Source organism: Liolophura sinensis, chromosome 13 (genome assembly GCF_032854445.1).
Source record: "Liolophura sinensis isolate JHLJ2023 chromosome 13, CUHK_Ljap_v2, whole genome shotgun sequence".
NCBI lineage: Eukaryota > Metazoa > Mollusca > Polyplacophora > Chitonida > Chitonidae > Liolophura > Liolophura sinensis.
In genome coordinates, this window is record NC_088307.1 from 10,119,816 (window position 1) to 10,133,231 (window position 13,416).

The 13,416-nt window shown below is 41.3% G+C and overlaps 1 protein-coding gene across 1 annotated transcript; it reads left to right on the forward strand.

The window, feature by feature from the left end:
* Positions 1-5,931: 5,931 nt before the first annotated feature.
* Positions 5,932-6,714, forward strand: LOC135480839 (aggrecan core protein-like). Its single transcript, XM_064760769.1, has one exon. The coding sequence runs from the start codon at positions 5,932-5,934 to the stop codon at positions 6,712-6,714; it is 783 nt and encodes a 260-aa protein (XP_064616839.1).
* Positions 6,715-13,416: the final 6,702 nt, after the last annotated feature.

Here is a 13,416-nt window from a genome sequence, read left to right on the forward strand (position 1 = left end):
ATAGTTTCACACGCGCACAGAACAGTTTTATCACAATACCGGTATATTTATTTATTTATTTGATTGGTGTTTTACGCCGTACTCAAGAATATTTCACTTAAACGACGGCGGCCAACATTATGGTGGGAGGAAACCGGGCAGAGCCCGGCGAAAACCCACGAGCATCCGCAGGTTGCTGCCAGACCTTCCCACGTACGGTCGGAGATATCACAACATAAACTACAATGTCACAGTATCTAACAAATCTGTTTGGGAACGAGATCAAATGAAGAGGTTACAGAAATAAAATAAGCGTGAAGTACGACATTCGTATACCACTCGTAGACCATCCAGGGCCGCAAGACCCATTTCCGAAACAATCCAAACAGACTTTGCAGGGACTGTTTTTAACGCCTCACTCAGAGTATCGTACAAATCTAGCATTTGAACGGAAATTAATCTTTCTGCAATCAAGCCATTTAGGGACATGCCAAGGGAATTAGCAGAACGTTTTCAAGTGCTAGTTTTTTGCGAGCTTTCCTAAATATTGAGAACAGTGAAATGTAAATATAAGATCAATCAAAGAAATCATTTGAACATTTGAAGATTCTGTTAAAACATAAAATAAACGGGGGAATATTCAGTACTTCACTACTCGAGGCTGTAAAGATGATACCTTTCTTTTTTCGCAAGTTACCACAAATACGTAAATATTCTGCTCCAGGCCAAACAGTTTCTGAAAGTTCGAAATGCGCAAGAGGTATTTGCTTCTCTTCAGAAAAAAATGTGTTCCAGCTTAGGGAGATCCCAATTATTTGCAAGAACTATTATTATGAGCTTCTTGTAAAGAGCTAAACGCGTTTAGAACATCTGCACATTCTGCTACTACATGCACTCTGTAGTAGGCGATTAATAAACACCAAGCCTGTCCTAAAGGAATACACCTAAATACCCCTTCTCGTCATACCGAGATAACTCAACTGTATAGGATTCCTCAAATGCACACGTTCCCATACAAAAACAGGTTTATTACAGGTTGAAGAAGGTGTACTACTAAACTTTTGTCGATGTTAATGATGAGAGCTGTACAAGAAATAAAGTTGTTTCGGTAAAAGTACTGTTCCATTAAAAAAAATATGAAGTCGTCAGTTACACAGGTGTATCATTAAAAACTGAACAATCATCTGCACACACAAATTAAAGACCTATCCATGCACCTTGGATTTATCTACTTTCTATACTACGATTCCCCATACAGACTTCATACTTAAATAGATCGGTGTTCACTAGCACAGATCATCGTTACATTTACGCCAAAGGCAAGAAGACTTTTTTTAAGTTTACTATTTATAAAGATTACCGTTCATGAGATGTTTTATTTTTCACTGAATTCCTGATAAATAATATCTTTATGAAATTATGTGATTCCAACAGTGTTAAGCAGTGGTGCTAGGTTGCGTGTAATTTGCCACTGTTAAGCTTTTACATGAATAGTTAGAATATAACCTTAAATCGAAGTAAATTTACAAGCGGCCGTATTTCATAGGTTAAGAATGACCGAGTTACGAATGTTCTGGTTTTAACCTCCAACTCTGAAGCGGAATTTCTGGCGCAGAGAAAGAGCTGTGGTGTGGTCGATAAATGCTCTTACTGGTTAAAAGTTGGCCTTTGACATTTAATTTGTAGATCCCACCAATCTGGCTACGGTGGTGGGGCTGGTGGCAATAAGCGGTGGCTGTTTGCGGGATCTAACGTTCCTTGAAAACCACTTCTGTGCATATACCACGATTCTACTGGTGGACTAAGCATCTCCGAGGCCTGCTCCCTTTGCATTGTTTAAATATTATTGTATGTTCTAGACCAGTGACGTCTTACAAACTGCAATTAGCATGATTTCATTTTTTTCCTAATTCTGCTGAAGCCATGGTGATATAGGGGGCGTGCGATTTTCTATTAATTTGAATAACACCCTAACAGAAGTAAACTAACAAGATGACTTATTTCACCGGTTACGTGCGATCATTTGCCAATGATCACACTGTCTTTGCCGCTCTGGTTTTACTGTCTGTGCTGCAAGCCTGCTCTTAAATAAAAAAATATTTGATTACCGTGGTATAGGACAAAAATTAATACAAAGAATATTAAATCAATACAAATAAATATAAAAAATGACTCAAAAACTTTTGCAACTAACCACTCATTTATACATAGTATTCTGCATAATAACGCCTCTGAAGGTTGTCTATCTTAAAAGATAAGACAACACCAGACCAAATGTATACATGCACCTATAAAACATCACACATGAAGTTTAAAAAGCAAAATCGCACACTTTGAGAACATCAAAAGCACCGCCGTGTTGGCATCTTTGATCAATCAGGTGCGTGTCAAATTAATAAACTGAAGGTTTAAGCATTAACGAGCAGCTGGAAGGAACAGTTGGAATAAAACCTAATTGAGGTAAACTGACAAGAGGTGGTATTTCACAGGATATGTGTGATCATTTGCTAGCTATCACACTGTCATCGTTGCTCTGGTTTTCACTCTCTGCTGTACATCTTAATTACATCACCTCTGTAGCATTAAAACGCAGCTTTTTCAGCTTGCGTTAGCCGAAACCAGGTTTTTGCTTTTAACCATATTTGCGTGGTTTACGGATTGACAGGACATCGTGTTTTCGCTGATTATACATGGTGCATACCCTGCAAGGATTCCACATTAAAATTTATTTATAGAATTAGCAAGTACATGAGAAAATAATAGACTTGACCACAGGCGCCTGCCCATGTTATGTAACGTCTTCCCTTTGTGGCAGTACAGTACTGTACGAAGGACGAAGGTGCTGAACGAGTCTATACCACCAATAGTTAATTTTCAAATTCTCATTAAGTTAATAATAAAAGATAATGAAATATGAACACACACTCTGAAGTTGTTAACATAGGACAGATATAAATAAAATATCGCACTAAAATACCTTTTGTATTTAAAATTTACTTGTTTTTACACTGACTTGCATTATACAAAGAAGTGTAACAAACCGGAAGAAAGATCGACGTTTCACATGCGCGCGGTGTGAGCGTTGTACATGCGACGTCATCAGTTCTTGCGTCGTTACGTGAAACTTGACTTTCCGCCTGTGAAGATGAATGAGCAACAGCTGAAAAGCAATCCAACGTAAATAGGCCAAAGCAGGCGACGTCACCAAAAATGCCGATCGGCACGCGCTCGCTCGGGGCGACTGTTACACTTTGTACCATTATAAGAAAGCAGGGTATGTTTCGACCACAAAATAGCCGAACTTTATTAAATCAACTTTATTTCATGTTTGGCACAATTTGAAACAACGTATTTATTTGTGGAAAAATGTTTATGAGATGATTTGGCCGTTTAGCAGGTGAAATCTGTTGATTTTTCATTTGCTGAGTTCCTTGCCTTGTTTTTTTTACTAAAAACGACGCGCACTACAGCTATTACACATGCTACAAAGGCATGCACCGGTGATATGACATTTTATGTCTGTTGTAAAGGGGAGAGGAATAATTTTACAAATTTTGTATATATTATTATGTACGTTTGATTAAATTGACATTTTCTTTACTTCCAAGAAATCCAGTAATGGCTGAAAGCAAGCAGAACCTTGAAGAAGTTCTCACCTGTTCAGTTTGCGTCCGGATGTTTTGAGAACCCGTTGCGTTACCATGTCAACATGGTTTTTGCCAAGAATGTATTCGCTTCGTCGCTGAGAAGTCTAAATCTGGTCAGACACACGACAAAGCCTCGTTCCGGCTACGGAGAAAAAAGGTAATACAAATAGTTCCTTCTTTGACATTTTTATTGATTCATTGATTGATTTATCTGATTCATGTTTTATGCCGTACACAAGAATGAGTTATACGACGGCGGCCAGTGTTATGTTTGGAGGAAACCGGGCAGAAACCCCACGACTATCCACACGTTTTTGGCAGACCTTTAAACATACGGCTGGAGCTGTAGCCAGCATGAGCTCAACTTAAACTCACAGCTACCGCTTTGGTTACAGACTTCTTTGTTATTGCACGGCGTTGGCACGCTATCCACTCAGCCACGGAGGCCCCGTACGGATATGAAGAGGACCAGTCACTACTACACGTACCCAGGAAATATATCTGATCATGTTCCGAAAATGACATGGAATTATTTCCGCAACATGCTTGCTATTTGCTATGCTGGCTTCACTTCGGAATTAATGCTTCCGGATCGTCAAGAAACGTAGGATTATGAATGTAATCCCCTTCTATTTTTAGATGTATTTCCTTTGGTCTGCCCTTTTTCTTTTTTTTTTCTTTTTATTAACTGCTATCATTATAGCAAAGGCTTCAAACTTTCATTCTAGGTGTAAAGTTTTGTGTTTTTCAGAGAATGCATAAACACACAGTAACTTTGACCTATTTTGGATATGGTTCAAAGTATGACCAACCAAAGTCTTTTTCTCTTGCCTTTTGAGATACTTGCCACTTTTTGGGTGACTTCATTAAAAAATACGCCACAATAAACTACATGTGCCTGCTATTCACCTTATCATTGGCTATAGTTCTTGTACCCATAGTATGTCTCAACTCGACCGTGTGGTATTAATGAGTGCGACATTACACATATTATGGTTGACTTGTATGGTTATATTCAACACAGGTTATACGCAGTCGACTCTATATTTGATTAATTGCGTTCATTTATTGATCTGTATCATAAAATTTAATTCTTTACTCATTTATATACACATATTTTTAGAATATATATCTATATACATTTTCTTGACTATATGTAAATTGGTTTTCGAAATTTACCTGACACTTGTGTCGTTTTAGCTGGATTTAATATTTTTAAACCGCCTATTTTTTTTTCGTTTGGATGTTATCGTTTAACCACATTCACACCATGCCATGGCTGCAGTATTGCCTATACCAGTAATCACTTATTTATTCATTGCAAAGGGTGGGAATACGGCATGAATGACGACTGTACACCATTGTAATTATATTGTTTGTGGAGCCTCCAGGGCTCAGTTGGTTAGCGCGCTAGCGCAGCGTAATGACCCAGGAGCCGCTCACCAATGCGGTCGCTGTGAGTTTAAGTCTTGCTGGCTTCCTCTCCGGCGGTACGTGAGAAGGTCTAAAAGCAGCCTGCGGATGGTTGTGAGTGTCCGCCAGGCTCTGCCCAGTTTCCTCCCACCATAATGCTGGCCGCCATCGTATAAGTGAAATATTCTCGAGTACGGCGTAAAAAAGCAATCAAATAAATAAATCAATAAATTAATATATCTTTTGTGCCAGCGCATGATGAACCAGCGCGCCCATTTGTAAAGCAAAGCAAACATTATTCAAGCTGTGAAAAGTGCATACCAAAAAGGGGTGATGACGCCCAAGTCACACTCCCTGGGGGTGATGACGCCCAAGTCACACTCTCTAGGGGTGATGATTCCCTAGTCACACTCCCTGGGGGTGATGATGCCCAAGTCACACTCTCTGGGGGCTTATGATGCCCAAATCACACTCCCTGGGGGTGATGATGCCCAAGTCACGCTCCCTGGGGTGATGATGCCCAAGTCACACTCCCTGGGGTGATGATGCCCAAGTCACACTCCCTGGGGGTGATGATGCTCAAGTCACACTCCCTGGGGGTGATGACGCCCAAGTCACACTCTCTGGGGGTGATGATTCCCTAGTCACACTCCCTGGGGTGATGATGCTCAAGTCACACTCCCTGGGGGTGATGACGCCCAAGTCACACTCTCTGGGGGTGATGATGCTCGAGTCACACTCCCTGGGGGTGATGATGCCCAAGTCACACTCCCTGGGGGGTGATGACGCCCAAGTCACACTCTCTGGGGGTGATGATGCTCGAGTCACACTCCCTGGGGGTGATGATGCCCAAGTCACACTCCCTGGGGTGATGATGCCCAAGTTATACTGCATGGAGTTGATGATGCTCAAGTCACACTCCCTGGGGGTGATGATGTCCAAGTCACACTCCCTGGGGGTGATGATGCCCAAGTCACACTCCCTGGAGGTGATGATGCCCAAGTCATACTGCCTGGGGGTGATGATGCCCAAGTCACACTCCCTGGGGGTGATGATGCCCAAGTCACACTCCCTGGGGGTGATGATGCCCAAGTCACACTCCCTGGGGATGATGATGCCCAAGTCACACTCCCTGGGGGTGATGATGCCCAAGTCACACTCCCTGGAGGTGATGACGCCCAAGTCACACTCCCTGGGGGGTGATGACGCCCAAATCACGCTCCCTGAGGGTTATGACGCCCAAGTCACACTCCCTGGGGGTGATGATGCCCAAGTCAAACTCCCTGGGGGTGATGATTCCCAAGTCACACTCCCTGGGGGTGATGATGCCCAAGTCACACTCCCTGGGGGTGATGATGCCCAAGTCACACTCCCTGGGGGTGATGATGCCCTAGTCACACTCCCTGGAGGTTACGACGCTCAAGTCACACTCCCTGGGGGTGATGATGCTCAAGTCACACTCCCTGGGGGTGATGATGCCAAAATCACGCTCCCTGGGGGTGATGATGCCCAAGTCACGCTCCCTGAGGGTGATGACGCCCAAGTCACACTCCCTGGGGGTGATGATGCCCTAGTCACACTCCCTGGGGGTAATGACGCTCAAGTCACACTCTCTGGGGTGATGATGCTCAAGTCTCACTCCCTGCTACCAGCAGTACGTAAGTCCACTAACTAAAATAATTTCTGTGCTATCTGTTTTTCCTGTCACTTTCTGTTCCTAGCCTATTTTGGAGTGATACACCGTCTATCAGTGTTACTCACGACAACACCCCTTTGTTACGTACATTTAAAAAAAAAACACCAGTCTTTTCTCAGACAGATGAGTATATGTGTACCTTCCCTTCACGCCAATTTTAATGGATTCCAAAAAATGCGTGAATCTCAAAAATGCATAAACCCCGCAATGCAAAGCTCACTTCACTTCAAAGTTCAGCAAGCTGTGCGGCAAAAGGAAGTATAGTTACTTTAAAAAGAGTAACACACAGTAGCTGTGTGTGTATTCTTAAAGCCCCAAAACGTCCCACTGAAGAACTAGACGCTCAAATACACGTACCCTATAAGGGCAAATCTAGTTGTAATTTATCCACTCTCTATACTACTATTCCTCACACAGATTTAGTACATAAAATTTTGCTAATTGTATCGGTGTTCAAGAAAACCGTGCGTCACCACTACATTAACGCCCATTAAGGGCAATAAAGCCTTTTTCAGTTCAACTACATACAAGTGTTACTGCACAGGGGATGTTTGGTCGTTCATCGAGTTGCTTGAATTTCTCATGAATAATATCTGTTTGATATTCGTCGAAACCATATATCAACAGTGTATAGGTGAGTATTCCGATGGCTACAAATTGTGCCCCCTTTCGTCTGAGTTATACCTGTTCTCGTATGAATACGACTATGTGCAGAAACTATTAAGTAGTACTCCTTACCAGGCCTGATCTGTAATGTTTATCATTAAGCGGTATATTGATGATCAGCTAGCTTTAACAATCCATATATAACAAAAGGTGTGAAAGATATATCTAGCTTGGCTGCATTTAAAGGAAACCTCAGACTCTACAGACTCTACCTGGACCCATGTTTGTACAAAAATGGTTTCCTCTCATACAAACAACAAGACAAGATGGACAGTTTCCATTCTGACAATGTAAATCACCCATACATGTAGCAATTTCTCTTCACACATCTTTTGTCTGAATGCTTTAGCGGATGTTTATGAAAATAATCCACTCTGTTCACTGACAGAGAAGGTTTTTTTTTTCATACGTATAGCTACAGCGAAATAAGGTAATACGATATGACGTTAATTGCAATTTAAATGACTCAAAATACATACATTTAGTAAACAATCACGTGAAAATATTTAAATCACATATACATTGACAGTGAGCATCCAGAAATATCGCCCGCTTTAAATGTACTCAAGGACATTCTTTACCTGTAAACAACCCCAAATCTAAGCCAAAAGACGACTGGATTAGACTCAAGCATGGGAGAGTCTATCTACAAAGCCTAATAATGAAATAAACGCAAAGTATTGCAGGCGGGGGTCACAGCACTGGGCTGATTGAAGGCAAACTCCTTGACAAGAATCTGCTTGCCCTGAGAGGCAATAGATGAAGTTAAATGCCCCATACAAATTAACTGTGTTCCTTGGGTTTACTTGGAATAGAGTACAAGGCTGATATTGTTAATGAAGAGGTATCTGCATTGGCCTTCCTTTACACAAGAGCAACTCTACATATGAATAGTGTTACATTTCAAGATTTTCCCCCTTGATTATTTGATTTTTGTATGTCTTTGTGATGACAACGCCGAGTACAGATAATTTCTAGACCAGATCACTGCATTGTTTTACCTGTTCTAGCTATGGCGCTAGTGGACTTGTACACTGCTACTTTGTATGTTAATGTGATGACAACAGAGTGTACAGATAATTTCTAGACCAGATCACTGCATTGTTTTACCTGTTCTAGCTATGGTGCTAGTGGACTTGTACACTGCTACTTTGTATGTTAATGTGATGACAACAGAGTGTACAGATAATTTCTAGACCAGATCACTGCATTGTTTTACCTGTTCTAGCTATGGTGCTAGTGGACTTGTACACTGCTCCTTTGTAGGTTATGTGATGACAACAGAGCGTACAAGTAATTTTAGACCAGATCACTGCATTGTTTTACCTGTTCTAGCTATGGTGCTAGTGGACTTGTACACTGCTACTTTGTATGTTAATGTGATGACAACAGAGCGTACAGATAATTTCTAGACCGGATAACTGCATTGTTTTACCTGTTCTAGCTATGGTGTTAGTGGACTTGTACATTGCCACTTTGTATGTTAATGTGATGACAACGCTGCGTACAGATAATTTCTAGACCAGATCACTGCATTGTTTTACCTGTTCTAGCTATGGTGCTAGTGGACTTGTAAACTGCTCCTTTGTAGGTTATGTGATGACAACAGAGCGTACAAGTAACTTTAGACCAGATCACTGCATTGTTTTACCTGTCCTAGCTATGGTGCTAGTGGACGTGTACACTGCTACTTTGTATGTTAATGTGATGACAACGCATCGTACAGATAATTTCTAGACCGGATCACTGCATTGTTTTACCTGTTCTAGCTAAGGTGCTAGTGGATTTGCACACTGCTACTTTGTATGTTAATGTGATGACAACAGAGTGTACAGATAATTTCTAGACCAGATAACTGCATTGTTTTACCTGTTCTAGCTATGATGCTAGTGGACGTGTACACTGCTACTTTGTATGTTAATGTGATGACAACAGAGCGCACAAGTAACTTTAGACCAGATCACTGCATTGTTTTACCTGTTCTAGCTAAGGTGCTAGTGGATTTGCACACTGCTACTTTGTATGTTTATGTGATGACAACGCAGTGTACAGATAATTTCTAGACCGGATAACTGCATTGTTTTACCTGTTCTAGCTATGGTGCTAGTGGACTTGTACGCTGCTGCTTTACATATACATGAACATTAGGAATAAAAGTCTTACTTAAGTAAATTGACAAGAAGACCGTATGACTGTGACCATATGTCAATTATCAGTGTCATCGCTGTGATTACTGAAAGACTGTCTGTACTGTAGGCTAGTATATTGCAATTAACATCACTGCATTTTTGTACCTAATTCTGTTTAAGCCGCTTGCCAGCTATCACACTGTCGTTGCTGTTGTGACTTTGATCTCTGTGTAGTACGTCTTTAAGTATATTTATATATCTTTATCCCAAACACATTATTCTACGCTTGCATTCAAGACATGCCACTGAACGGAAGTGGAGTGTATGTCTTGTGACCTTTATCGTAATAGGTAGAGGCTAATCAAGCAAATTAGGGACATTAAACGTGAAAAAAGAGAGCTTCTTGGCAGATAGTCCACCAGAAGATAATCGTCATCCCATGAACGAGATTAGATCTAAGGGACCTTGACTCAGTTGGTAGCGCGCTGGAGCAGCGTAATGACCCAGGAGCCTCTCGCCATGCGGTCTCTGTGACTTGAAGTCCACTTTCTAAGAGGGAAGGTCTGCAACAACCTGCGGATGGTCGTGGGTTTCCTCTAGGCTCTGCCCGTTTCCTCCTACCATAATGCTGGCCGAAATATATAAGTGAAATATTCTTGAGTACGGCGTAAAACACCAATCAAATTAAATAAATAAATAAATAGATCTAACTAAAATGTGTCAAACTTTTGCAAATCTCCAAATAGGTTTTGGTCGCCGGCTGGTTAAAGAAATAACCATGTTAACTACCTTTTTTAAGGCCATTTATATTAAAATTGAAGAGAAACACATACCGTCAGAGTTGTTTTAGGCGTACTACTTCGGTGGGCAAATGGTTAGAGCGTAAGCCTCGAAGTCGGGAGACTCAGGATCAAACACTGGTCGGGTCATACCATACTCTCAGTACTGAGAGGTCAGAGCAAGGAAACACGACTGGCTGGCCCGGAATTTGGATTATGTGACTGGGTGGGGTGTCATGCCTGGTGTCTTCGGTCTGATACTTCAGGGGCGGCGGCATGAACCCGTCCTGCCACACACACACGCAACGACTGAAAAATTATAAGACGTAAAATCCCAAGATACATATATACATATATACATAAATACTTACATACATGCATAAATATATACATGTCGTTGTTTTAAGCTAGTTTTACAGATTCTTGGATTTAGCCAGAATTTAGCGTCCAAGAATTTATCCTCGATGAGACTATCTGAAATTCGGTGATACATGTGAAATTTATGCTCTAGCTATCAGGTCACCAAAGTGGTCCTCTCTCTAAAATTCTACAGAGAGTAGAACAACAGTATTATTGAAGGTATGGACGGAACAACGCGGACCTTTGGCGATCTTTTTCAGGTATTACACTATGTAATTCCACTCAATGCAGGGTAAGCATTCAATAGCGGAATAAGACTAAGCATTTTTTTTCTTCATTTTTTTGTGCCTTGCTTCCTTTTCTTCCTCTTACCCGGTCCCTTAGTTCCGAGTTTCTACTATTCATAACATAAAGTTTTGTTAGTCCTGTGAACACACTTTGATCTGCCGCTTTTACCATGCACTCTCGAGACAATCGATATTTCGATTCGAAATCCCACTGGCCAGATCCCAGAGCATGCACAAAGTAGGTATACAGGCATGAAGGCTGATGACTTAACTGGACAATGTAACGAGAGTCCTTTCATCTTTCAATAAACTGAGAAGCTTATTAGCAACTAATGGCACTTCAAAGTCCGTTTAAGAATAGGTCGTTACTTCCGGATTAAAATCAGTATTGCGTAACTCACCACTTAGGCAACCTCGGGCTGATTGACGTATGTCAATTCCTAGAGGAGTAAAGTTAAGACGTCCTAGTTCGCAATGTAAAAGACTACACAGATGTAAACCAGCGACGACAGTGTGAAATCGTGAGTGTCACGATATGGTCCAGATAGCTAAAAGATGAATAATATCAATCGAAGTATTAAAAATTATCAGGAAAAATAAATGGTTGTATTTCACTCTCACCGTTCTTGTGACCTCGGTGCCACGAAGCAGTCGACGACGCTTGTATGACCGTTCTTGTGACCTCGGTGCCATGAAACAGTCTAGCGTTCGTTGTTTCCAACGAATATGGGGCACATATACGTACGTCACACGCCAGAATGTTCGTCAGTAATTTGCCCGCATGACCTAAATCCACAAATTACGATTCGTCTGAATAAATGCTCATGTTTCAACGTCGCTTTCTTCAATATTTAAGCCGTACATGGGAGAGTCTGCCAGCAACCTACTGATGGTCGTGGGTTTCTCCCCAGGGCTCTGCCCGGCTTCCTCTCACCAAAATGCTGGCCACCGTAGTATAAGTGAAATATTGTTGAGTGTGGCGTAAAACACCAATTAAACAAATTAATAAATTAATATTTAAGTCATATTACGACGGTGCGTTCGGTCATAATGCGGTCATACATTTATTATAGTGGTGCTTGATGGATTCGGCAGGACTAACACGCCTCACTTACGAACATTTAAGCGAACGCAAGACAGGAGTTGGGATTACTCTTTTTTACCTTTTAACATTTGAGTGAATGAGTGAGTGAGTGCTTAGGATTTAACGTCGTATTTAACATTTTTAAGCCATATGACGACGCAGGAGTCCTTAGAGTGCATGTAATGTGCCTTGCACTGGTATAGCCAATCATGATGATAAGACAGCCGCTGTGAATTATAGTGGTGATTCACAGGGCGAGTCACTAAACGGTTTCACAGCACTAAGGTCAAATTTCCATCCCAGTGCCTGATATCATAGGGCAAAACGAGGGATTCAAACAAAACCATGTTAAGTCCGATTAAACGACTCTTAAACACAATCTTTCCAAAGTTCCGAATTTTACTATTTCTAAGTGGCATAGGAACTGTCTAACGCGTCCACTCTTAAACACCTCAAATAACTTTAGTTCATCTCTGTCTGGTAAAATTATATTGTATAATTATCTTAATCTTAGTTGTAAATCATCACATTGCAATTTTTAGATGTGGTGGTCAACAATATGTTGAAAGGACGACCCAGAAAGGACTAATGACCACATATTTCACCCAGTCGCCTAGAGCATACTTTGCGTCTTTCCTACATCACTGGAAACTGTTGACCACTTCTCTGTATGAATCCATCCTATTTTCGTACTTTATATACTTTCTTAGTTCCTTGGTAATTTGAGTTAAACTTCGCTTTGGGAATTGACCTTGCGATTATTCTCGGAATGTCCTTTTTGGTTGACGGCTGGAATACGAATGTCTGTTTCGACGCATTGATATAGAATACCAGTCCGGAAAAACAAATTGCTTATACAGAAACAGAAACACTGTGCCTCCGACCATAGCAGGAACTACTTCAACAATCAAGTATTTAGACACGATTTATTCCTCTCCAAAAGATACTGTTTCCGGTGTTGAACGGAAAACCCGTGGTCGGGAACTATTTTGGAAGCTGGAGCTTGGTTCATTTTCTCCTTAAAGCTTAAATGACAATGTTATGGTGATTTGCAACGTAACATCCTGTCAACCACATGGTTCTAACATAACACAACTGTTCAAGAGCCATCGCAGACATGGTAGGCGGAAGTTTAATAAGGTGTCGATTCATAGCAACATAACTGTCAGCTGTCTGATTGTCTAAAACAATTAACAGCATGCGCGCTCTGCGCACAGTATGATATTGATTTATATATTTGATTGGTGTTTTACGCCGTACTCAAGAATATTTCACTTATACGACGGCCGCCAGCATTATGGTGGGAGGAAACCGGGCAGAGCCCGGGGAAACCCCACGACCATCCACAGGTTGATTCCAGACCTTCCCACTTACGG

Coding starts and splice junctions, on each gene's coding strand:
- LOC135480839 (XM_064760769.1), top strand. CDS start 5,932: ATGGAGTTGATGATGCTCAAGTCACACTCCCTGGGGGTGATGATGTCC.